Source organism: Pelobates fuscus, chromosome 13, assembly GCF_036172605.1.
Source record: "Pelobates fuscus isolate aPelFus1 chromosome 13, aPelFus1.pri, whole genome shotgun sequence".
NCBI classification, from domain to species: Eukaryota; Metazoa; Chordata; class Amphibia; order Anura; family Pelobatidae; genus Pelobates; species Pelobates fuscus.
This window is the reverse complement of record NC_086329.1, coordinates 42,138,463-42,165,464: the sequence shown is the minus strand read 5'-3', so window position 1 is coordinate 42,165,464 and position 27,002 is coordinate 42,138,463. Positions and strand designations below refer to the sequence as shown.

Sequence of the window (27,002 nt, the reverse complement as noted above, 5' to 3'; positions counted from 1 at the left end):
AACTATAACAACATAATTAAATGTCTGCTAACGTTACAACTAAATCAGAGGTGCCCAAAAGGTAGATTTCCAGATGATGTATAGCTACAACTCCCATGATGCTATGCATGGCTTTAGAATGACAAAGCATCATGGAAGCTGTAGTTTTAAAACATTTGCAGATCTACCTTTTGGGCACCTCTGCTGTAGAGAGTGGGAGATGGGATATCAAGAACAGTATCCCTGCAGAAATGCAGAGGAACAGCAGAAACTGTAGGGTGCAAACCTGCACGAGAACAAATAATTCTTAGTGTGGGAATTGCACTTCATGTTATATCCACACCATACAGCTGGCAACACAAACATATAGAGCTCACCATCGCATCCTCACCAACACTATATCTTTACTAAGGCCACATGTTAAAAGCACTACAATAGCTCCACCATATCTGCCGCCACCTTAACATACTATACTCATGCCACCTCAACACATTCTAGAGCCATAATATGCTCAGTATAATGTTCTCAACCTAACCAACCCTCATTTAATTAAGTCACCTTTGGGTCTATCCAGGGTCTGGGATTTCACGTTGGGTGTTGTGGCTGTGAGGTGAATTGCTGAAGCAGAGAAAGCTCTTGATCCCAGTTCCATTCTACTGGAGCGAGACAGTCTTTCCAAATGTTCAATTTCTTCCCTGCCTCCTCCTTGGTAGGACATCCGGTGGTGCTTATGATTAACATCAACCCGAACTATAAAGGGGTCAGACAATAGGAGATTAGCAAGTTAAGGTAGGCAGACACAGCAAGTCAGAGCACAGGGTACCAGCACACCGGAGAATGGCAGAAGAAAAAAATTGGAGAAGGAAAGCGTTTGACTAGTTTGTGTTGTGGGTTTTACAGTCACAACATAAACCACTCTCTGTTGCATAACAGTCTTTGGATAATCTCAGTATTATTTTTTTTGAGTAACGCGTGGTTTTGGACCACAGCACCATGAAATACACATGGGGTAATCAAACCCATCTCTAACAATTCCGTTTTAATTCAGAAAGCATCACTTCCTTGCTCCAAATATTTTCTAGTCCCTTCTCGGTGGCCATATCTTTTTGGTGACATTTCAATGCTTCCACACAAGGTAAAGGTTAATACATCATTAAAAAACAAAACGGGAAACAAAAAGCTGCGTACGATCCACTCCACATGTGGCAGACACAGGGCAGATACCGTGAGAGCGAGGCCGACGAGGGCAGAAACAGCAGCGCCAGCAAGCGCAACAGACGTAGACAAAGGAACGAGCAGCAAGCGCAAGAGACGTAGACAAAGAAACGAGCAGGAGTAACGCCTGCACTTTATGCTTTACACGTTAACCTTAAGTTTAAAGTGAACGCATATTACACACAGCAATATTCACGTGTATATAAGGGCAGACAGATAGGAAATATATAACGAAACATTGTTTACACAATTTAGAATTAACTCTCTCCTTGCTCTATTTTTGGTTCACTCTATTCAAATTTTACCTTCTATTTATACTCTTCCCAGCTCTGATCTTAATAAACTTAGAATTAATAGAAAGGTAATGTTTTCAGCCCATGCATCTTGTAGCAGGCATCGTATCTAGTCTGTGATATTCCCACTTTATCACCAGCTGGGCCTAACCGCTCTTTCAAAGCTCTACTGCTGGCCCTTAAAAGGCTGGGTTATAATGTAACAAAGAGAATAGCATTGATTGTTACAAAGAGCAATGAGCTAAATAAATAAAATTTACATATGCCTGAATTTACGTCATTTGGAATTACAGGGTGTCTTTTAAAATGAACTAATGTTACCAATAACCAGTAGCAGCTTTTACATAAAGACATTATAGATCACATTAATTGACTGATTAATCATTAATATTGGTTTCTGGAGGAGGACACTTAATATCCAAATGGGGTGATGGTGGTGTAGGGGGGAGATGGCACAGCTGTAAATGATTTTTGAATGTGCTAAAGCACATGCACGAGATGGCTGTTGCTTTCTTTTATGCCGTTGCGGTCTTCTATTCTACCTTGAATGGATGCGATAAGGTACATTGTTGGTACCCTTCTAATATTTTTTTTTATAGGCTAATAAAAATGTCTGTGTGCCCAAATATTACAGGAGGGTTCCCTGTTTTTGCAATTCTCCCTAATCTATGAGAACCTCAACAGGTTGAACGGCAGGTTTCAATACATGACAGACATTACTTGCGGTGGTTTATAAATAGGGAAGAAACAAGACCGGAGAACATGCACAGCATGTTAGAAAGGAGAAGCATCGATGGGTGTTAGATGGACAGAGACAGAGCATGCCAAGCGGTTTCAAGAAGCTTATGGAAAATAGGGTAATTTAGCTGTATCTCACATATATGTGTGTATATGTGAAGAGAATACAACTGCTTACAGGGACTCTACCAACTAAACCGTGTTTACATTGGGAACACCAATGGGGCTTCATTCACTATATTGGGAATTGTGTAACATTGACAATGGAATGGCATATTTTCATCCAAAATAGCCACACAGAAAAATTCTCCAGCTCAGCTTTTTTCATCCCAAATTTGCTAAGTCTTTGTCAATTGTCCGCAATTCCTAGTTAAATGAGTGAAACACACATCTGCACAATGCAAGGAGGACCACAAGAAGAATGTTTAGATCTTTTAAAACAATGAGACATCCCTGTTTATGTCATCACCACGCGCCACAATAAGCAAACTGATTTTGTAGTTAATTTGCGTATGATGCTTCATGTGAATGACATTAATGATAATTAGACTAAAGTTAAAAACCCTTTGTCTCTTGATCTGCACATTCCTCAGTTCACATAAGTGGGTGTCTAAATAATTTTACTTTGGTTGACATTCACAATATAAACACGGTTTGGTTGATCAAGACCTTTCACAGGAAACTTTGTTAACTGACACCAGCTGAACCAAGCCATGGACGTCAAACACAGGGTGTCTGTGCTTATGGCAACACAACTTACACAGCGAGAAACTCAGGTTGCTCATCAGGTGTGTGGAAGTGTATGATAAGATTCTAATTTGAGAATGTCCTAATATGAATGTAGGAATAGTCTTCATCCCTTTCAAAGCTCTGCTTGAGGATACATAGGAATTTTTGAAAGAAAAAAAAAAAAAAAACGTAATGTGTGCGTGATATTCTTAAGGTCTTTGGAAGGGTCTAATGTCTTTTTTTTATGTTTTTTATTTTTTTTTCCATAGCTTCAGAAAGTGTAGAGAGAGTATTAGAAGTCACGGATTTCCGGGAGAGAAACAGAGCCGCTATGAGTAGATGGAATATCGAAAGACGACCAGAACCGCAGACGCTTAGAGAAACGGCGCTGACTCTGCGTGCACTTCTCTTTGTCCTGACTTTTGCTTCTCAAAAACGAAAACTTTAAACGTGGAGCTGCTAAAGGTAAATCAGAAATGGTCACCCAAAATTAGAGAATAACATAGAGAACAAGTGATAATCAAATGCCTGATGTTGGAACATTTATGATTACTGGATGAATATATATATATGTAGGACCACGTACATCTAAAATCAACAAATATTATATCTCACGTTAGAGAGTACTGATATTGTCCTATCTTTTTTTCTATAGAAAAGAAAATACAAAGGCAGAATTTAGTGAGCTACAACGGAAGTTTAAATAAATCTATTTACAATCAGAGGATTTTAATAGTTCTAATTTGAGTTTCAGACAAAACAGACACGTCAATATGATTGGACAGCTATTTACCTTTACTTGAGAACACCTTGGAATTATCCTTGTCCTCTGATCCTAGGGAGGAATTGTCTAAACTGTCATGTTGCACCTTGAGGGGCCGTGAAGTGGAGGGTGATGTAGCAACTTCCATGTGGTCTGTCGGTTGGGTTTGTCCTTCTGTGGAAGACTTTGATCGCTCCCTGGAAGAGTCTTTTCTCGGTTTGATTAATTTGGCAAGAGCTTTTGCACCTGACCAATGATTTTTCCTACAGTTACAAATAAACCACGAACAAGATGAAAATGTAGAAGAATATCATACCATAAAAGAGTTGACGTGATCAGCTTAAATTAATCACCACAATTACTATTTCCAATGCCAATGGCGAGCTTTGCGATCATCACACACAAGGCTGCTACTCTGTGCCTCAGGACGCAGTGCCTTTTCATATATAATAATCTACAGCTCAAAATACATGGGTACATATTTGTAGTGTTCTAAACTTGTGGATACAATTATAAATTTTAAAATACATGGGTTTAATTACATGTTCTAATTACAATTTATCACATAGGTCAAAAATACTTTATTGGCAAAGACATTAGTCCAAGATTTAATGACTAAGTTCCAATGAGAATGTCAGTAAAATGGGGACTATAATCAGCCCTTGAGGAATGGTTTGAAAGCTGAATGATTAATCAAGTCGTTCACTTAGAAGCAACAGGAGACAGCCTTTAGGGGAAAGGGAAAGTTGTATGATCATGAAAGTAACTTACTTTTTTGGAGCAGGGTCATAAAATTTATACTGGTCCATAATCTTCTCTTCTAATTTCTCCTTCTGTCTTCTTAAATCATTTAATTTATCTCTAGACGGGTAAGGGAAATCAAATGAAGTTTTAATAACCCACTCTTTAAATAATGAGTACATCAGCATTGCTCACTTAGCGATGTGTGGGTTTACAGCTAAATAATCAATCTATAATAGATTTCTTGCAAGAGAAAAGGGTTCCTGTTGCAGAGAAACCTTTTCTCAAGAGGCAAATGTGTGTTTTACAAAAGATCTCAATCCCCTCCCCTAAATATAAACTATTCATCATTCGTATTTTTAATACAGAAGGACTTTAATTTGTGATCACCTACAAATCATCTCACTCAATTACATATATAATAGGAAGAACCAACACTTTTGTGCAAGAACTCTGGGCAGCCAGTGGGAGATGTGTTGAGCAGTGATTCCATCTGCTATTGGCTATATCCAGCAACCTGTTTTGTATTTATTCACATTTCAGAAGAGATAAGTCTATTTCTATGTATTTTACAAGTGAATAGTATTCATATAGGAGTGGATTAAGCTGACATACATGTACTGCTTCTGCTCCTCGTGATAATGCTCCTTGCTCTCCATACTCTGCTCAAGCAGCATCTGATTTTGTTGGTTTAGCATTTGTATCTGACTGAGAAGATGGTGGTTCTCTTCCTCCAGATTGCTCTTTAGACGTGTAAGAAGCTACAGAGAGAGAATATATTCATTAGACGCTAGAATCCACAGATTTAAAAATAAGAAAGCAGGCCAGAATTGGATGTACGACCAATATGTTGCATTTTCTATTAAGATACACTGTGTATTAGAAGGTCCTTTAAGGTAAGTGTTCTGATTTAATCCATACATCGTGCTAAAACGAATACTCTACAAATGTATAGATCAAAAGATATATACCGTATTTATCGGCGTATAACACGCCCCGGCGTATAACACGCACCTCATTTCCAGAAGGAAATTCCAGGAAATTTCCACCTCTCCCATAGTATTCCCCCCCCCTCATCCCATAGTGTTCCCCCCCCTTTCCATAGTAATCTCCCCCCCTCCCATAGTATTCTCTTCCCCCTCCCATAGTATTCTCTTCCCCCTCCCATAGTATTCCCCCCCATAATATTCTCTCCCCCCTCCCATAGTATTCTCCCCCCCCATAGTATTCTCCACCCCCCATAGTGTGTCCCCCCCCCTCCCATAGTGTCCCCTAGTGCACTTTCCCTCTGTCCCATATTTACTTACCTGTCTTGAAGCGTGGGCCGGCTTCACAGCGCGCACCGCGGAACTGGAACTTAAATTTCAGGTTCCGGTTTCCGGCGGGACTGAAAGGAAGTGTGCACACAATAGTGTGCACACTTCCTTTCAGTCCCCCTGGAAACCGGAACCTGAAATTTAAGTTCCAGTTCCGCGGTGCGCGCTGTGAAGCCGGCCCACGCTTCAAGACAGGTAAGTAAATGTAGGATATCGGCGTATAACACGCACCCATGATTTTCTCCCTATTTTCAGGGAGAAAAAGTGCGTGTTATACGCCGATAAATACGGTATATCATGAACATACAGAAGTGTTACAATTCCTGTGTGATTAAACTTTAATTATGATGATATAACAATTTAAGATAAATGATCCCTTTACAAACATCTCAAGCAGTTTATGTGGATTTTTGTTGATTGGATGGTGCAGAGATTCTGTTACTCTACTACATGGTTATCATGTCTGTCAAAATGTGAATACTGTATTTTTCAATCCCATAAATTATCTCTAAGTAAATACTTTTAGAATTTGGATTAGTATTTGGATTCTAGGATCTGGATTATGTTCTCATGGTACCTCACAGTGGTTGTCCAGTTTGGATAACGAGATATCCATGTCCTGGTGCTGAACCTTTAACTCATCGAATCGTGCCTGCCAACGGTTCAGCTCCATCTGGGAATTATTCAGAGAGGTTTTCATGTCCTTAGTGTGTTTATGTAGAGATGTATATTCTTCTTTCAGCTCTGTGTGCAAGAAATTTAACCTGCAAAATGTACAGCACAAAACTAAGCAAGTCCACCTTGATTCCATCTCTCAATTAACACAACGTTCATTCACTACTAAACAACCTTTTGTTTTCATTTCAACTATAATTTGAGGATTTGTTTCTATTTGCTTAAAGGGACACTTTAAGCACTTGCAGATTCAAATCAAGCACCCTATCACTAGATCCTAACATCATTGAATGCAAATGAAAATGTATGTGGAGAGTGTGTTCCTACTCGCATCACCTCTTAATTAAAAGGGACACTATAGGCAATGTAACTGCTTCAACTCATTGAAGTGGCTAGAGTGTCTTGAGTACCCTGACTCCTTCCATTCAGTATCAGACCGTTTTTAATGTTTTAATGGAATACACGAGATCCCAGCAGCTCATACCCTTGTTGATTATGTTAATGAGGGTGTATTAGCCGGAGCAGCAATGGGTGACTGTGATCGGTGAGAGTGTCAGCTGGCAACTTACAGCCTATCACAAAGCCCATTCGCGTTTGAATCGCAATGGCTGCAAGGAAGTGTGTAATCTCTCATAAGGGCTGGGCTGTTGGCAGACAGGGATCCTGATTCAGTGTTAAACTGCTCGAAAATTATTTAACTCTGAGTGGAAGCACAATAATCAGTTCAATGAAATTGTTATAGATAGTGCCTACAGTGTCTCTTTAAAACCCTGTAGAGTGTTCTTCTTGAAGTATAGTTCAGTTCCCTTGTATACAGCTATAACACTTAAGAGAACAGGTGGCTCAGACAAGACAGCTATATTCTAATGTGAACCCACCAAGACAAATCAATTTTCCTATATTGTGCCCAAGACATGTCTACACACTCATTCACCTAAAACTTGTACATTCTCATGAGCACCCACCTAGGCAGAGCTAGAGTCTGATGAACCCTATGTATATTCTGATGTGATGCCCTTTTTCTTGTACTTGGTTTTTGTGGTAATGCCAAAAGAAAAACAGATTTAAAAAAAAAAAAAGCCATCCTATATTACTATACCGTGGCACAATGGTTGGGATTCTGCATCCGATTGTAATCTTGGAATTAAGCAGAAAGTTCACTAGTATTACCCCAATAAGCTTATGCAAACTTATTTTTATATTGTTACTCACCCGTCCAGTTCTTCCTTAAGTTTCTGATTTTCATTTGTGGTGATCAGATTTTTCCTCTTTTCTTGCTGAAGAGCTTCCCGTTCGACCTTTAATATATGGTCTAATTCTTCCAGCTCATTCTTGTGTTTTAACAAATTTTTGTAACTGCAAGTAAAGCAACAAGTAAAATTAAAATGTATTCCTTTGCATACCTTCTCCATAAATTAAAAGGGTAATCCAGACATGGACCAATTGCTCACTGTGCCTTGAAGGATATCAGCTATATCTCACTGGTGAGGCCCAATGAATAACACAATGATATTTTTTTTTTTGCTGCATCTCTGTTGCAGAGGGAACTAGCTTGCATTTATAATCTACACTATTAGTTCATCTGGGGTTGCTGTATCTCTTGTACAGAGTGAACTAGCCAGCATTTTGGATTAGGACCGTCCTTTTGGATGAGATTAGTCTGATATACAGATGATGCAGGTTCTTTCTTTAACAGCACATGTGAGTGGGGACTAATCAAAAGGCAAACAATTCCCATATCTTAATTGTTTTAGTTTCAATATTTAGTGGGGTCTGCTAGGCACCTCAAATAGGAGATATTACATGTTTAGATATACAAACACATTGACAGGCAATAAGATAAGGAAAATAAAGTTAGCATTCACATTCTGCCTGGTATGTTCTAGCCTAGATCATCTATCCATTGCTTTTTTGGGAAGGCACCTTTGATTATCGCAATAATAATGATAATCCTATATGGATTGTCTACACTACCAGTTAACGCTTAATAACATGTTAAGTAAAATTGCATTCCCAAGACAGCACACAGACAAAGTCAAAACTGAACTCATAACCCTGAGAGTTACTGCCACCTAGTGGCTGAAAGTGAGTTAACGCTTGCCAAGAATTATCCCTAAAGGGATTCTCCAGTGCCAGGAAAACATATTAGTTTTCCTGGCACTGCAGGTTCCTGCAGTGCCCCTCTCCCTCCCACCCCCCCATCCCAAGTTGCTGAAGGGGTAAAAACCCCTTCAGTGACTTACTGGAGTCCAGCACCGATGTCCCTCGGCGCTGGGTCAGGATCCGCCTACTCGCCTCCCCTGCTGACGTCAGTGGCCGCGCATGCACATTAGGCCTCCCCATAGGAAAGCATTATACAATGCTTTCCTATGGAGATTTCAGCAACGCTGGAGGTCCTCACATAGCGCGAGGACGTCCAGCGTCGCTGAAAACACTTTTCGTGTTCTATGAACACGGAAGTCCCTCTAGTGGCTGTCTAGTAGACAGCCACTAGAAGAGGACTTAACCCTGCAATGTAAATATTGCAGGGTTAAGGGTAGTGGGAGTTGGAGTTGGCACCCAGACCACTCCAATGGGCAGAAGTGGTCTGGGTGCCTGGAGTATCTCTTTAAATCACTTGTAACAAAATCTCCAAGCAGGTGACATTTAGTGGGCTGCTGAAAGTGGGGGTCATGGATCAGAAACCAGGACATGCCCTGCTTAGGTTTTATTACTGTTTCTTTAAGAAAAGTCTGTTAAACATACCACTCTTGCCTGTTTTGCTAGCCTTGGATCACATTACAAAAAAACAGCCAGAACATGCTACATTACATGGTGCTACCTCAGTTCCCATGTTCGGTTACAATTCACAGTGCTCTCACCTGTCCTCCAGACTGCGGTGCATCTGCTCCAGGCTCTTGTGTTGGGTTTTCAGGGCGCTGTACTGGTTAATTAGACCCTCATATTCCGCAGACTGGCGCTCATACAGGGAACCCAAGTGCCTGTGGTCATGGAGCAAAGAATCATGGATAACCTTCAGCTCTTCTTTCTGCCGCAGAAGATTCTCAGTCTCGTTTTCCAAAGTGGAAAGCTGGTTCTGAAGCTGAGAGATCTGAGACTTCAAAGTAGCACACTCCGACATGGAAGTTGAGTTCTCAACCTGCAATAGGATAAATTATGATAGAATTTTGTGTTTTCATTTTGTATTTTTAATGTTGCAGATATAGTAAAGGCTTAAACAACTTAAAGTGTAATGTCACCTTTTACAATTAACAAAAATAATAGAAGACCAAACTAAAAAGTGTTAAAGCGCACACAATGATTAAAATTTTACCTTTTATAAAAACAATGAGGAGGGTCTTGTTACATACATTCAGATAAGAGGATGCTGAATAATGTAAATATAAAACAGAAAACCCATAGTGCAATATGTGTATGTATATATATATATATATATATATATATATATATATATATATATATATATATATATATTACATAAGGTGGTTAAAAATGGCACACTCACAATTTACAGAGCCCTTAAAGAATGGCTCTGCACTGTATAGGCATTTCATCCACCATTTGGATTGCAGTAAGATCTTTTACTGGAACAAGGTGGTATCCAGAAGAGACAGGAATCAGATGATCAATGTAAAAATCACTTTATTCCATGTACAGATAAAAGTAAGTTGACAGCAGCAAAACACGTTTCGACCTATGTGCAGGTCTTCCTCAGGTGCAGTCTAAGATAACAATGATCTCCTAGCTTTTTATATACCATACAAATGAAGTAAAAATACATACAGGTGTGTTACTTACTAATTAAGCCTAATATGGTGCAAACTGAAAATACATCACCACACTCAAGATGGCGACGCATCTGGTTTCAGCCATACCACAATGTAAAATGCCTCATCCAAGATGCCCGCGCCATATTGCGTATTTACGGAGTACTTTCCCCACCGGATTGGTGTCAATGGCTTATATCATGGTCACTACAACTCACTGGCCAGAGAAGCAAAGGGCAGATAAACCAATTGGAAACCTACATATTGGGCGTGGGAGCTTGATGAACTTTCCTCCTCATCGGGAAAACAACCCATCGATATTACAGAGGAATAGCCTGGTTGTCACCTACTATCTAGTCTCCCTTTATCGGCAGCGGAAGCTGCTCAGCTGATTACTAAGGGAGATTTGCAAGTCCCCCTGGAGAATATAAGGCTAATTTATAGCCTCGGGTGAGACTGTCTTAAAATAAGAAATTAAGGCCTGACAGGTAGAGTGAAGGCTACAGAGGAAGCTTTAGGGGACCAGTGTTCCAGACAAGCCTCTCTGGAGCAGCAGGTAGTGAAGCTTCAATGCTCTCAGCAGGATGCTGCGCCGAGGCTGGATGCCATAGATGACAAAATACGCTCCTTAAATGTGTGGCTCCATGGCGTGTCAAAGGCAAAACTCACGCAACCTGCAGGTATTGGGCAGATTAGATGGGCCGAACGGTTCTTATCTGCCGTCACATTCTATGTTTCTATGTGTGTTTCGGATTTCCAGGGCATCAGCGGCAATCGCCAATGCTCCTAGAGATTTAATAATTAGGTTCCAGAGTGGAATGGATAAGACTACCTTTGTACAAGCGCTGAGGGGGAAACCTTTTAATTCTGAGAGTAACACTCTTACCTTCTTCCAGGACTTGTCCAGGAACACAGCCTCTTAGAGGAGATCCCTCTGGCCACTGAACCAATTCCTGAAGTCCCAAGACATACCCTATAGAATGGGCCCCATGCAACCCATAAGGTTGCTACAGCTCAATTGCTGGGTGAAGAGGATTGGGGGGGACTTTTCTTTGTAAGATTGGTATCCTGCAGGTTCAATACCTTCTTAGGGTGCCTCTGGCACGTCACCATGACCACCCCACAAGTGGAATGTCCCAGAATTAAGGCATTGTACCACTAGGTATATAACAACTGTCTAACAGAGACTATTACTTAAAAGCATCTGTGTATGCTTACCGCCTGTATGTTTTTATTGCTTTTCTTAAGCTTCTGATTTCTTTTTCATATGTTCATGTGCCTTTATTTTCTTGCCGTAATTGTATTGCACATAATTGGCACAATTTAAGCTTATTCCATTGGCTATGGTTAAATGTTTTAAAATACCCTCCCTACCACCAAGTTCCTCTGAAAGGATTCTATGCGGGTTAGGTTTTATAGAGGTGTGTTTTCTTTTTTAGCCCTATTATATTTTTGTTTAGTCTGTCTTACAGCTCCCATTTGAGGCACAGAAATTTTAACTTAATCACATACACTCTGCTTGAAAAAAATATTAAATATTAAATCTCACATTCCATGTTATTACTATGTGCCAAGGTACGGGTGGCATTCCCTGGATTTCTGCTTATATCATATGTATGCTGCCCAATAACTTGATATATGTTATGCTTGGAATGCGAATTTAAAAAAAGGTCTATGAGCACAGTGAAAGCTATAGGTGCTTCAAAGCAATGTAGCTCAACCCGGTGTTAAAACAGCCACTGAGGAATTATATCTTTTGAATTTACTTTTAGCATTTTTATAGATTTTACTTTGTTCTAGTTTCCTGTTCAATGGTAATTTTAGTCTGCATCTAGATTAGGAAGGTATTTAAACTGTCACACAATATGACAAGATGGGTCAGCATGTACCTATAATGTCACAGTTACAGACCTAAAAAGTTGTAAGTGTAAAACTCCGTTATAATTGTATACACAACAGATGTGCAGCCTCGGAATGTGTAAGTGCACATACAATGGATGTGGAGAATACAAGATGAAGCACTGTCTGGTACATACTGTAGATGTCCCAGACCTGCAAAGATCCCACTGTTTGTCACCATTACTGTTCATATACCCTCCTTTTAATCTTACAGTGTGCCTGAGAGCCTGCTGGTGGCGGTGATTGTGGCGAAACCGACCTCGCCACGTGTCCTTGGAGGGGACTGCTTGCCCACCTCTTGCCTTTAGACTATGGCCCCAGTTCTTTTTCCCTGCAGAAAGGCTGGTTTGTGCCTTTCTGCGGACTGTTAAAGCCATGCTTCATTTGGTCACAAAGGACTTCGATCTATCTTTTGAACCAATTGACCAATTTGGATGATTTTGACATATGTTTGTATTTGGAGTATGGTGCTTATGAAAATGTATGTTTTATGTTTGTGACATGTATATTTTAGAAGTTATAAATATTGTGTAAAAACTGTATTCCTCTGCCGGTGATAATGAGATTACCCATTGTGTTCAGTAATCATATCACAGGCAGAGGGGAGGATTTTGTGTGGGAGTGTCTGTGTGTATTGCACGGATTGATTGGTTGTTCTGTAATACCCTGTGGGCTGTACTGTGGTTGTGGATTGGGAATAAAAGAGACTGTATGTGCCAGGACAGTGAGATTCTGCTTAACCCTCAAAACAAAGTGTCGTCTCGTTATTGGGGGAATTGGATTGTATGCGGATTGCCAGGAGTGTAAGCTGATGGTATGCTTTTCCTGGTCAGCTGTTTCCAGTATTCGTGTGTTTCCTGTTCGGGAGTTGGAGAATTCATATGTTTGCAGTTCGGGAGACTGGTGCGTACAGTAGCTGTCGGTGCATCTGGAAAGGGGAATATCGCCTAAACGGTTTTTAACCTCTGGTGAGCAAAACGGTCCGTTACAGTGATGTACACAGAGTGACAAGTGGTCAGATGCAAGATGGAGGGATTGGGAGATTGATTTGGGATGCACTAATGTAGAAGGTAAGCAACTGAGAGGTAAAATACAAGTAATATTTGGTAATCCATTTACAAATATACGTTATATAGCATCTGTGAGTCCAGTGTATGGAAAACCCCCAAAAGACATTACACAACAAAGATATGGAGGCACTCACCTGGAGATTGGCCGTCTGGGTCTGGAGGCCAGTGTTATGTTCCTGAAGGAAGGTGACCTGTTTCTGTAGTGTTCTCATCTGATTGTTGATAGAGTGGTTCTGGTTTTCCAGATGCTTGAGTTGTTCTCTGAAGAGTTGCTTCTCAGCTTGTAGGGCTGCATTCTAATGAAAGCAATTCAGAGTGAAACATAAGAATACTATATACAATCACGTAATGTGTGCAGTGATAGGTACTCACACCAGAATGTTTTACATTTTTAACTGACCCTTGGGAAATGTAAACTAAAGTTGCATGACTTTATTGACTATTTCCCTTCACTGGATGAGCATATAAAATATTGTTTGTGGAAAATACTTAACATTTTGTGTCAGCAAAAGATGAGGGAAGACAGTCGGCCCCAAAAAAATACAAATAATTGGTTCTGACTTTGCGCATAAATTGTTGTGCTAGAAATTGGTTTATATGTTCACAGATGAATGAACCCATTATTCTGTATAAACAAAAATAAAGTATTTTTCAAATTACATATACTATGAATGTTTAGCAGTTTATTCAAACGCAAATCAAAAGATTTGTAACAAAATTGGGATTCTAGTCATTGTTTTTTTTATAATGGGCAAACTGCACCATCATGCAATCCTAGCACTGCATTAGCAAAGCTACTCCGTTCAACTCAGGAAATACCAGATTATGATTGGTTACTGGCAACACAGTCAGCAGCATTTACTTGTAATTTTCAATTATTAGTATTCATTTATGGGAACTAGAGTTTGGTCACCTACACAACAAAAGAATGTTCGTAATTTCAAACTGCCCTCTACATTTATTGTATCTTGGATGTAGAAGAATTGTGAAATGTCTTGTTTTTGTAAATTAATTTAATTTATTTAAAGAACATTTCAGGTGACAAAGTTACTTTAACATCTCAGTAAAACAAAAAGATTCAGAATTGATTGTCAGTGAAAGCAACACAAATCCTCTGGCACATGGCTTGGACCTAAACATTTACCAGTGATACTATAAAACTTCAGTTAGTATACCATTTCCCAAAACACCTATAACCAAGCTTAATAGAGAGAATGTTTCAGGGCAACAATGTAAAATGTAGACCAGCTTTATGTTAATGACACTGAGTACACTGGATGGAAACCAAGTCCTACTGGTCAATGAACTTACATTCCTCTCCAGCTCGATGGCCCGGTCTTTCACCTTTAAGAGTTCCAGAGTGGCCTCTCGCTCACCATTCTGCAAATGCTCTGTCTGCTGACGATTACACTCTTGCTTCTCGCCACGGTTTCTATTCGAATTCTGGACAGTTTCCTCCTGTGTCTGTTTACAAGCTCCAATGTCTTGTTTTATCTGAAACAAAGGACCAGCCAAAATTTGGATTATTTCAGCTCAGAAGGTCAATAAATATTTTCTGTATGAAGGAGAGTAAATGAGGTTGTGTACCACACCTAAACTTATTTTGTCCCATCTCTATTTGTGCTTTTCTGTCTAACCCTAAGGTTTTATATGAATAAAGCCAAAGATACGTGTTATTCTGTTAATAATTATAGTTTTTATCATTGTATAGTATCACCAATGTAAGGTACCAAGACCTTTTCTAAATTGTGAATGACGATTAAGTCACGTCTGCTTTCACAGTTCACGAAATTATGTCTCTGTGGTTTAGTTTCCTGGTAATATTCACTCAATATGTACATGATGACAGAAATCACCTCTCAATTAAAATGTTTTTCTACACCTGCTCCACCATCTGCTCATTTTGTATGTGATGTCAGAGCCTACTTTCTTGTTAGCAGTGGAAGTTTAACACCCATTAGCCATGCACCACTCCTCTGGGTATTTGTGATACATACTGTGGTATGTGAGTGCACTAAACACTATTTGGCAACTGTCGGTCTGTTATTCTATATTTTGCCAAATTACATTATATTTCAAACTCCATGCAATACTTGGGCAGGATGTCCGTTTATTGTAGAAAGGTTTTAAAATGGAAAAGATAACTACTGCAAGAAGAGATACAGAACACTAGGATTCATTAAGCTCATTCCTCTGCCAAGTAAGTTCTGCTTGTAAAGTGGTTATGACACAATTGCTCGTTTTTGCCTTCTGCTGCCTTCACAGCAAGACCATCAGTCAACCAGCAATGCAACAGCTGCTTGCTGGACAGCTGAATTTCGAGCACCCCTCTCAGACACAAAATGTTTCGTCTGTATAATGCAGAGTGACACGGATACATGCCAAAACTTTTTCTGAAGCTTGTTTGGCAACATATGAATCCCTTTCGCAAATTTGCAGCTTGGATGTCAAATAAAGGTCCCTGATTTGGTTTAACACCTTCAGTGACAGGGGGTGCATACCGAAAATTAACCATCCCAGTTTGAAATGGGGACAATTCTGTAAAACCACTCTCCATAGGAAAAATAAATAATAGTAACAATAATAACAGCAATAAAATAATTGCTTTATAAACTATTTTTGTTGGATATAATTAAAATATATTTTATAATAAAATATCATGAGATTTAAGAATACATTTTTAACTCAACGGTTAGTAAACCAGTAATAATAAGGGTGTTTACAGAAATTAAGCCTTAGCTGCCTTATTTAGATCAAACGTCGCAAACCTCTAGCAAGTTGAAAGGGCCAGTCAGGAAGAGAAAAGGTGCATGTTTGGAAATGTGTTCTACACACTAGAGTTGGAAAAATGTGAATGCAAATGGTTAATAAAATATGGGAAACTGTTCTGAATGGTTCTAGGTTTAGTAACAAGGCAAACAGTTCTCAAAGTTAAACGATATAGATATATATATATAAAAAGATGAAAGATCATGCTTTTGTATATGCTTAAAGAGCACGCCCAGTCGATGCCACTGCATAACACTTTTATTTTGTTTACTTCCATCATTTAAAGCTTAATACGTACACACTCAACATGAGTCCGTACCAAATTCAGCTCATTCTGTAGCTGCTGGTTGAGGGTGCGGGCGTCCTCCATTTGCGTCTCGAGAGCCAAGATCTTGCTTTCTTTAACCGCCAGCGTAGTCTTTAGTGTTGACTCAATTTTGCACTCAAGAACCTTATATTTTCTATAAAAAAAAAGTGTAATATTGAAATTACTAAATAATATATATATATATATATTTAATAAACTTTCACACACATTTAATCTCTTTCACTCATAACCATCTAGATATTTTTTTATAACCATCAATCTAGCTACTGGCAAAACTCTGTTAACCATAATCTCTTTAGAATGAAAGGAAAAGTGTAATGGTTATTATGGAAAAACATGCTTATTTGTACGGCCACTCATAACACAAAACAAAAAAAACTATTCTACGAGCACCCATATTACACGCAATTTGCCTAAATGGCCTTTGTTTACTGTAGTGAAACCTTAAGGATAGAATAGCAGAACTGTACAGTGTGCCTTAAGGAAGACCAACATCAGAATTCTACCCTCCTCTCTACTTAAGAATAGTAGCAACATTTCAATAATTCTCCCAATGGCAGAAATGCAACCAAATTATAGAGCATGTTCTGCAATGGACAGTAGCACAACTCCACTGGGCACTCTACAAAAGATTAGCAGCACTCTTAGCATTCTTTTGAATCTAGCCTGCATGATATTACCTACATAAACTTAAACAAGGACGTACCTCTCAGCGTCACTGTTTTCATCCTGAAGCATCAGTTCTTTATTTAAACCAATTTTTTCCATTTCCAGGCTAAGTTTGTCCAGTTCACTTGACATCTGTTGAGTTTTTAATTTCTCCAGGACCAAATCCTAAAAATTGTTTTTTTTAAATTACCAGATATTTTAAACTCACAAGTTGCTAATGTAATATTTATACGTTTGTCACTGTAAAGAAAGAACCACTAAGCTATAGTTTTTTTTAAAGATTTGTAAAGTGTGAAACAAAATCAAGTTACAGTCACACACACTTCAATACAAATAAATCCTAATTTTTAAAGTTGCATGACTTGAAACATTCACTACATACCTCTCTTAATGTTGCCAGTGTTCTCTTGTCAACAGTCATCTGCTGAAGGAGGTTCTTATTTTCCTTTTCCAACTCACGAATTTTAGTGGAAGAATCTCTTAGCTTTGATACTTCTTTTTCTAGTGTTCGGTTTTCTTTTTCCAAGTCCGCAAGCTTCACTGTATTGTCATCCAAGACGGCATCTTTAAGCTCCACCTGGTGCCACATCCGTTTTGACTCCTTCTCTAAAATTTTCAGATTTTTCTCAAGCTGAGACATTTCTTGTTCCATAGTTTTCTTCTCTTGCTCCAACCTCTCCACTCGCTTGTTAGAAAGCCTGAGTTCTTCCACATTCTTCTGAAGTTCCTTATTTTCCTTCTCCATTTCTTGAACCTCAACCTCAAGGTCATGAATTTTCTTGTTTTCAGTCTCCAGAGAATGCTGTAGCCTCCTGTTCTCGTCACTCAAACCCTGGTAACTGATTTCAAGACGTTCTGACTTTTTTCCCAATGCTTTGAGAACCTCAACATTCTTTTGTAGTTCTTCCTTCTCCTTCTGAAGTTCACAATTTTCTCTTTCAATCTGGGTTATCTTTGTGCAGGAGAACCTCATTGATTCCACTGCTCTTCTGAGTTCCAGGTTCTCCTCATCAAGCTGCTTGTTTTCACTCTCCAACACCTCAAGTTTGATAGAAATATTCTGCAAAGTGTCTAAAGATTTCTTCAGCATTCTGTTATCACTATCCAACTTTGCATTTTCATTCTCCAATGCTCCAATCTTTTCTTCAACAATTTTCATTGATGCTACTTTTTTTGTTAACTTTTCATTCTGCTTCTCCAGTCTATGGACTTCTTTCTCCATTTCTTCTCCTCTCTCAATTTTTTCCTTAACCTGCTCAATTGTTTTCTGTAATTGTTTCTTTTCATACTCCACCTCATTTAATTTGCTGCTTGTGTCAGTGATGGTTTCATGAAGCATTTTATTCTCCATCTCAATTTCTTTTACTCTGGCTTCTGCATTTACCTGGGACCTCAGCCGAAGAGCCGACAATGCCTGAGTTAGATGTTGCTTTTCGTGTTCCAGCTCTTTAATCTACATTTAAGAAATAAAGCATTTGGGATAATTACACAGTTTGTATGGGTATTGAATAAGGTGGGGGGAAAAAATTACAAAACTAAAATATGTTCAATTACCTGCTTGTCCTTTTCTGATTTTACATTATCTAGGTTTTGAGACAGATGTTCCTTGTCCTTTAATAGATCTTCACTCAGACTTTCAAGATCCAAGCTGTTTTGTTTCTCTTTCTCAAGTTGATCATACAAGTTCTCAACCTTTAAGATAGGAAGACAACATGCAAATGAATACAATTAAAATATATAGGACATTCACAAACATAGATTTATTGCAGCATCAGATGTTAAAACTACATTTTATGACTTCTAATGTGTATTAAAGGGTCATCCCAATCACCATAACAATGTATGCTCCATGCAAATATTGTGTTGAACAGAGTATCATTGTAGCTATAAACTTGCCCTTGAACCGGATGCGCTGTAAGTTCATACCTCACTTCCTCTCTAAGGCTGCAGCTGCACAAAAGTGAGGTCAGTTAAGCTCTATGTGGTGCACAGACCACTAAAATGATGAATGGTGCTGTGAATATAGCTTATAGCAGCAGAGGTATGGCTTATATTACGTGATTAATGGACCTACTGCAAGAGACTCAAATAATTCAAAACACCCCTGCTGGCCAGTGGTATATGGTATAAGCCTTTTCCTGGTCTAGTAGTAATTTACAGAAGCACTTTTAAAAGAATTTTTTTTTTTTTTAATTGAATTTTACTTCATCGATTTAGATTTTTTTGATATAATATCACAATTTAGTGGGAAGGGGGGTGGAGGGGGGAGGGGGGATAGCTTACAGACTAAAGTGATACTTTAAATGTTCTAAGAAAAACAGCCAAAACCCAATACACAGTATGTGGATAGGGTTTTCATATTAAGTAGCCAGAGCTCTGCACAATAAGTGCACAGGTCCTGCCTGTGATACCACCAAAATCCCTTCCTAATATTTAGAAAAGATATTTCATGCAATATAACCATTATCCCCATCTATTATTAAGGTGAAGTTCTTGGCTGTGATATTCCCATTACAACTAGGTAATGCAGGGGTAAGGTTCCCATGGGCAATATCCCTATTACCACTACCTAGTACTGGGATGAAGATATAAAGTGAAGGAGTCCTATGGTGTTCACCTTCTCGCTGAGTTGCTTGTTTTCTTTCTCTAGTTCCTGTCCTTTGAGGCTGCTCTCCTCCAGACTTAGCGAAGCCTCCTGTAGCTCCTGGATAATGTTCTGGAGACTTTGATTTTCCTTCTCCAACTTCAGGATCCGGCTGGTTGCAGATTCATTCAGTTCAAACACAAATGACTTCCTGGCTGATGTCAACAAAAGGCAGAAGCAATATCAGGTAAAAACTATTCACATATCTCACAATACATAACAGTTTTTCCCCCCCCCCCCCAAGTATAATTTACTCTATATGACCGCATGGAAGCGAGATATCGGAACACAATTCTCAGAGCAACAATGGTATCATTCGATTAATAAATCAGACACAGTGTCTAAATGTTTAATCTATTTGGAAGCCTATTGCAAACTGACTGAGGTGTTACTTAGCCTCTCAGTGATTAGCTCAAATATTTCTGGGCTCCTAGTCCTCCTGCTCAAGGGGTCATAATGCCATGGACTACTTTACACATCTCGTGGGAATGTCCAGAAATAAAAGGCTATTTATAAAAAAATATTATGTAATTAATACAACTAACATGCATCTGCTTTTGCCCTTTACACTTGAGTGTTTTTTTGTTTTTTAGTGTGGTGGTGGGACCAGCTTCCAAACTGGCTGAATCTTACTGGCTCTTCATATTCGGTTAGCTTTGAAAATTTGCAATGAAGGGACATGGAGATCACCATTGACTCCTTTGATTCAGGCAGATGTCACCAGGTTAAACACTACTAAGGTTCAAGAAGAGATGTACCACAAAATGTTAGGCACAAAGGGGAAATATGCCAATATATGGCCCACTTGGGAATTGGGACAGAAGACCTACGTGATGCTATACCCAAACAACAGAGAAACCTTCTGGGTGATGAAAGAAACTGCCCTTATACTGCATAGCTGCTTATTCCCCTCCCCCCTCATGTTTATGTATAATAAGTGTCACCATTTGTATGTTGTATGGTATTGTTATTACTTATGTTATTACCCCTTTTGATGAGTCTGTACGTCTTATAATATTTCAAACATTATTGCTTTTAATCAGACAAAAGTTTGTCTACACAATCTTAGCCATGCTGCATTTTCTTTCAATAAAAAAAAAATTATATATATATAATCTCAAATTAAACTCAGTTGCAAAGCCTCATTAGATCAAGCAATTTGCAAAGCACATCTACGGATTTGGATTCAGTATCTGATCAACTGCTCTGTATCTTTGGAAAAACTGTTTACAATCAGCTGGTACCCTTCATCCCAACTATCCAGATGTTAGAATGTAGTATTGAATGTTCTGTGTTCTATCAGCATTAGATTAGATCATGCTTTGTGTTCTAAACAACTTTCCAAGAGGTCAATGCAGTCACTTGGAAGGGGCCAGAATTGCAGAGGTTTTGAAAACAAGATTAAGGATGAGCGTATTCATAAGAATGCTAATCACCAATGCAACATACTGACATGTTAAGTCACTGGTAATTAGTATTTATAGGACTTATACATTACTGAAGCACTCCTGCGAACAAAAAGGCAACGGGACCTAGATATAAACACCATTTAATTTAAAGGGACTCTAGAGTGGAATTTACCAATTTACCCCATTGTTTAATATAATTAAAAATAAATGTGACCCTCGCTCCCCAAGTGTATCTCCCTCTTAAAGCTTTTTAAAATTATATATAGAGGATATACCCCTTTGTCTATCGGGAGCAAAAAGTGACTCATCTCAGCCAATCCTTTGCTTACTTTCCTATGAGGAGAAATCTATAAGATTACATGTGGTGACATTACAGTTTAATCCAGCCAGGGGCATATCTACAGCCAGAACTCAGGACGTACACTAATAAGTTTTGAGGCAGATTTTAACTAGTAGACACATAGATCCACACAAACAAAGATAAACACATTTATAAACATGAATACAATAACAAACACCAACATCAACACCCAGATTAATACATAAACCGAGAGAGACAGACAGACATATACAACAATGCAGAGATCGTTTACAGACTCACACATAAAATGACAAGTTTTTTTTTAACAAGGTAGTGATGGCCTGTTGCCAGCTTGACATTAATGCCTATGGCCTCTAGGGGGAGCAAAATTGCCCTGATGCTATCCCCTGGATCCACCTCTGTATCAAGAGGTCTATTTAGATGTATCTCATTTAGACACTGGGCTTTACATGAATTGTATTTAACGTCAATTACTGATGGACTTGGCAGAAGAAGTGTTGTATACTTTGTATTGATTGATTATTATTATTATTATCGCCATTTATATAGCACCAACAGATTCCGTAGCGCTTTACAATATTATGAGAGGCGGGATCTAACTATAAATAGGACAATTACAAGAAAACTTACAGGAACAATAGGTTGAAGAGGACCCTGCTCAAACGAGCTTACAGTCTATAGGAGGTGGGGTATAAGACACGTTAGGACAGGAAATATGAATCAAATAGGGTGGGAGTGAAGCAGAGCTGGAGGAGAGAGTAAAGCACTGCCCTATAGGAGAGAGCAAGAGACAGGTTTGTAAGGTAGAGGTTACTCTGGGAGGCCATAGCCTTTCCTGAAGAGATGGGTTTTAAGGCTCTTCTTAAATGATTAAAGACTAGGGGAGAGTCTGATGGCGGTAGGCAGGCTATTCCATAGGAAAGGAGCCACCCGCGAGAGTTCCTGCAAGCGCAAGTTGGCCGTATGGGTCAGAAGATGGTCAAGGGCAAAGCAGAGGGAAGATGGTCAAGGGCAAAGCAGAGGGAACGAGGAGGGGCATACCTATGAATCATTGAGGAGATATAAGAGGGGCTAAAATTGTTCAGTGCTTTAAATGTATGGGTTAGCATTGACTCCTATAGGATACAGGAAGGCAATGTAAGGACTGGCAGAGGGGTGATGTGTGAGAAGACCGACTAGAGAGGAAAATCAGTCTAGCTGCAGCATTCATTACACACTGTAGCAGGGCAATACGGCTTTTGGGGAGACCAATCAGGAGAGGGTTACAGTAATCCATGCGGGAAATTACTAGAGCATGGACAGGCTCGTTGGTCGCATCTTGCATAAGAAAGGGGTGGATGCGGGCTATGTTTTTGAGTTGGAACCTACAGGATTTGGCAACAAACTGGATGTGAGGCTCAAAGGTGAGTCCAGAGTCAAGTATGATGCCAAGACAGCATGCTTGCAAGGATGGACTTATGTGGATATCGCTGACTTGAAGGGAGAGCGAGAGAGGAGGATCAGTATTAGGAGGAGGAAAGACAAGGAGTTCATTTTTAGAGAGATTGCATTTCAGAAAGCGTGAGGACATCCCGTCAGAGATGGAAGAAAGGCAAGCAGTGACACGTTGCAGGACGGCAGGGGAGAGGTCCGGGGAGGAGAGGTATATCCGAGTGTCATCAGCGTACAGGAAGTAGTGGAATCCAAAAGAGGCAATAAGCTTGCCAAGAGAGGCAGTATAAAGAGAAAATAGAAGGGGACCAAGTACAGAGCCTTGGGGAACTCCAACCGAGACAGAACGAGGGGAGGAGGTATGCTTGGAAAAGGAGACACTGAATGAGCGTTGGGAGAGATAGGAGGAAAACCAAGAGAGAACAGAGTCACAGAGACCGAGCGATTGAAGAGTTTGAAGGAGGAGAGCATGATCAACGGTGTCAAAGGCAGCAGAGAGGTCAAGGAGAATTAAAGGGACACTATAGTCACCTGAACAACTTCAGCTTAATGAGGTTGTTCAGGTGAGTGCTACAGCTACCCGGATCCTTTTTCTTTTAAGCACTGTATTTTCTGAGAAAATGCAGTGTTTACATTGGAAGCTTGGAACACCTCTTGTTGCAGTCAGACGGCCACCAGAGGGACTTCCGCGTTCAGAGGCCCTAAAAAGGCCTCACGTCTGACGTATTCACGCATGGGTGAATACTTCAGACGGGCTATCAGCACACAAAGCACTGTGAACGCGCTTTGTGTGCTGAGGCTGTCAGCTCTGCTGTGGGAGTGGCTAGAGCTGACAGCTGAAGCCCAAAACCACAGGGACTCTCTGTCCACAATAGTGGTTGAAGGTGGGGGGGGGGGGGGGGGGAGGAGACCTACTCTCCTTCCCCCCCCCCCCGGCAGCGGGTGGGGGCCATGAAGATAATGAGGGGGGGACCTACTGTCCTCCCCCTCTCCGGCCCCCACCCCTGTGCGGCGGGCGGGGGCCCTAAAAATAACAAAATTGGGGGGGGACCTACTGTCACCCCCCAGCCCCCACCCCTGAGCGGTGGGTGGGGGCCCTAAAATTAAAAATAAGGGGGGGACCTACTGTCCCCCCCGGCCCCCACCCCTGAGCAGTGGGTGGGGGCCCTAAAATTAAAAATAAGGGGGGGACCTACTGTCCCCCCCCGCCTCCACCCCTGTGCGGCGGGTGGGGGCACTAAAAATAACAATAGGGGGGGGACCTACTGTCCCCCCCCAGCCCCCACCCCTGAGCGGCGGGTGGGGGCCCTAAATACAAAGGGGGTGGGGGACCCTAGTCACCCCTCCCCCCACAAAAAATCATATCTCCCTACCTACCCCCCTCACCCTAAAAATAATGAGGGGGGGACCTTTAACTAAAACCCTGTTTAAAAAAAAGGAGAGATAAAAATAACTTGCCATTCGATGTTTTCTTTCTTCTAAAATCTTCTTTCTTCAGCCCCCAAAAAGGCCAAATAAAAATCCATAATAACCGACGCAATTAAAAAAAAAAGAAGAAAAAAAAAGCGCAAAAAAATAATCCATCTTCACCCATGGAGGGCTCCGTGCAGATTGAGCTCTGCAGGGCGGGGGAAGGCTTATAAAGCCTTGCCACGCCCTGCAATTAGGCTAAGAACACTCTGATTGGCTGGTTTAAGCCAATCGGAGTGCTTTGTGTCATTTTACACAGCGTGGGAAAATTCCAAAGAACTTTCCCACGCTTGTAAAATGACACAGAGCACTGTGATTGGATGGATTTTCAAGCCATCCAATCACAGTGCTCTGTCATTTTACAAGCGTGGGAAAGTTCTTTGGAGCAGGGATATAAGTTGATAGTTAGTGGGGTAGGATGGGTCAAGAGATGTTTTTTTTCAGGATAGGTACTACAGTGGCATGTTTAAGGTCAGCAGGAACAGTGCCAGAAGAGAGAGAGAGCAGTTAAAGATGTGTGTTAGGGTAGGCACAAGACATGGGCAGAGAGATCTCTTGAGTCCTCTTGTTCAGTAGCCGGGAAGAAAGTCTGAAGGGTAGGGAAGGCATGATTTATGTGTGGTTGAGAAAGAGAACGGCAAGGAGAGGAGAATTGTTTCCTGAGCTGTTCAATCTTGTTTGTGTGGACTTTGTTTTATTCCCAAATATAGAAATAGGTTATTTAATTAAAATGACTGCAAAACATAACAGGGTACGTACGGGCTACTGCATTTACCTTTACAGCACTGTACATGGGCACAGAGCAGAATCCTATATCCTTCATTATTAAGTGCACTGTGAAGCCGTGCAGAGTGTGATCCTACATCAATCATTATTTAATGCAGTTTAAAGCAGTTGTGTCCATAATTATTTACAGCACAGTAAAAGCCATAGACTGAGATTCTTCATTGATCATTATTTACAGCACTGTAAATCAGCATAGAGCGAGATCTGGCTTCCATTCTTTCGTACAGGGATGAAGAAGAAATAAAAAAAAAAAAAAAAAAAAAAAAAAAAGAACAGCTCAGGATCTGGCATCAATCCGTTTTTGATTGATTAAAGAGCTCACCATCAGACAAATCGGTGCTTCTTGAGAGTTGTTCCAGCTCCCAGCCCAGTTGCACAGACTCATTCATACTCTGTTTCTGTGCAATCTCCAGCACCATGTTTTCTTCTATTAGTTCCTCGATCCTGTTCTTGTCTGTGTAACGATCCTATAAATCAGAGCAAAGAATATCCTTTATTCCCTTGTCACACTGGATGTCACTAAAAGGACCTGTGTTTACTTACTGAAAACTCTTGGTCTAATTTCAAGCTGCTGATCTTTGACTTTGCCACTGGTTCAAACAGTTAAACAAGTCACCTTCTGTTTACAATGTAACTGTTTACATGCCTTCACAACTAAGACAGGCAGGTTGACATACAGATTGCATTAGACAAGTTTGGAGACCTTTTCTGTTAACTAGAGTTTTCAATAGAACTTTCAGCATTAAAACATGGGTAAACATTCTATCACTCTGACCTTGGGTAATTTTGGGGTCAGATGATAAACACCTTATTATCACACCCACACTTGGATATTGAAAATGGCTTTTCACCAGCTAACATTGGTCCCGTCTAAGCATTTACACACCATTAATTTCCTCTGACATCTTTTGGTGGATTCCTCTCATCCATGAGAATAAGTCAGCCTCCTTCCCTGAGGCATGTATCTCAGTGCCAGCAGGACAATTTGAATCTACTAAACTGGCAGGAGACACCCACCCACCCTTTGCATAAAGGGATAGATCAGCTTAGCAGGAAAAGGCAAGCTCTGTTGCTAAGAAAGGGTAGGGTTTGGCAGTTAGGACGTGAATTTACAAAATGTAATAAATATGTTTTCTTATCTGCATCTTTCAAAATGTATTTTTTTAAAAAAAATTCACTTTGTAACCTAGAAATATCTGTATAATAAAAAAATTTGAATTGCGCAATTTTTCGATCTTACACGCTCTTCAGGTTCAGTATGAGGATTAGATTATAACTAAACTTCTATATACGTGGGGTACAGCCAGAGTCTCTTACCAACTCCAGGTCATGGATTTTAGACTTTAGCTGCAAATTCTCCTTTTCAAGGTCATGAAGTTTGTCAGTGCGAATTCGAGCCGTGGCCAGCTGTTCCTCTAACATGCTCTTTGTCTCAATGAGAATCAGATTATCTTCTCTTAGTTCCTGTAGTTAATGAAGACAAGATTAAGTATGTGACAACACACATGAAAACTACAGATATATACACAAAGAACAACCTACGTTTCAGATAACACTGCAAACCTGAGACTAAGAAATACAGATTGCTTGGAAGGATGTGGGTCTATGGTCTCCATCTTTAAAAAGGCCATATATTGACCTATGTTATGTGAACCATGCAAATTGCTTGTGCTAGGTCTAATGCACATTTTATAATTATGATTGTGGCCCAAGGTGAGAGCTGGAACACAGAAGACCTTGCTGTATATAAACCCAATTATGTTCTTGGACCGAAGTTACTATAAAATGCACCTTGATCTTGGGTACTTGTTCCTTTGAACACTGATTTGCAAGGTTTGATTCCTGCCTAAGTCCTTGAAGCTACACGAATTTGGGGGTCAACCTTCAGAAAAGAGGTTGTTAAACATGAAGACTCTGCATAGTCTTAAATTAGAGGGACAAAGGTTTAAAAATAATATCAGGAAGTATTACTTTACTGAGAGGGTAGTG

At 40.0% G+C, this 27,002-nt stretch overlaps 1 protein-coding gene across 4 annotated transcripts in view; it reads right to left on the bottom strand.

The window, feature by feature from the left end:
- CCDC88C (coiled-coil domain containing 88C) overlaps positions 1 to 27,002 on the bottom strand; it is a 103,932-nt gene that overhangs the window by 12,355 nt on the left and 64,575 nt on the right. Inside the window, exons 11-26 of one of the 4 annotated variants that reach the window (XM_063439755.1) lie at positions 26,331 to 26,477; positions 25,336 to 25,480; positions 19,569 to 19,750; positions 18,506 to 18,643; positions 17,334 to 18,404; positions 16,989 to 17,116; positions 16,253 to 16,415; positions 14,497 to 14,679; positions 13,320 to 13,481; positions 9,311 to 9,588; positions 7,662 to 7,805; positions 6,352 to 6,538; positions 5,074 to 5,219; positions 4,489 to 4,578; positions 3,748 to 3,980; positions 538 to 729 (exon numbers count right to left, since the gene is read on the bottom strand). In XM_063439755.1, coding sequence (XP_063295825.1) covers positions 538 to 729; positions 3,748 to 3,980; positions 4,489 to 4,578; positions 5,074 to 5,219; positions 6,352 to 6,538; positions 7,662 to 7,805; positions 9,311 to 9,588; positions 13,320 to 13,481; positions 14,497 to 14,679; positions 16,253 to 16,415; positions 16,989 to 17,116; positions 17,334 to 18,404; positions 18,506 to 18,643; positions 19,569 to 19,750; positions 25,336 to 25,480; positions 26,331 to 26,477 — 3,589 coding nt within the window. Of the gene's footprint in view, positions 1 to 537; positions 730 to 3,183; positions 3,414 to 3,747; positions 3,981 to 4,488; positions 4,579 to 5,073; positions 5,220 to 6,351; positions 6,539 to 7,661; positions 7,806 to 9,310; positions 9,589 to 13,319; positions 13,482 to 14,496; positions 14,680 to 16,252; positions 16,416 to 16,988; positions 17,117 to 17,333; positions 18,405 to 18,505; positions 18,644 to 19,568; positions 19,751 to 25,335; positions 25,481 to 26,330; positions 26,478 to 27,002 lie in introns of those variants that run through there. The other 3 variants (XM_063439756.1, XM_063439757.1, XM_063439758.1) reach the window with 3 other exon arrangements.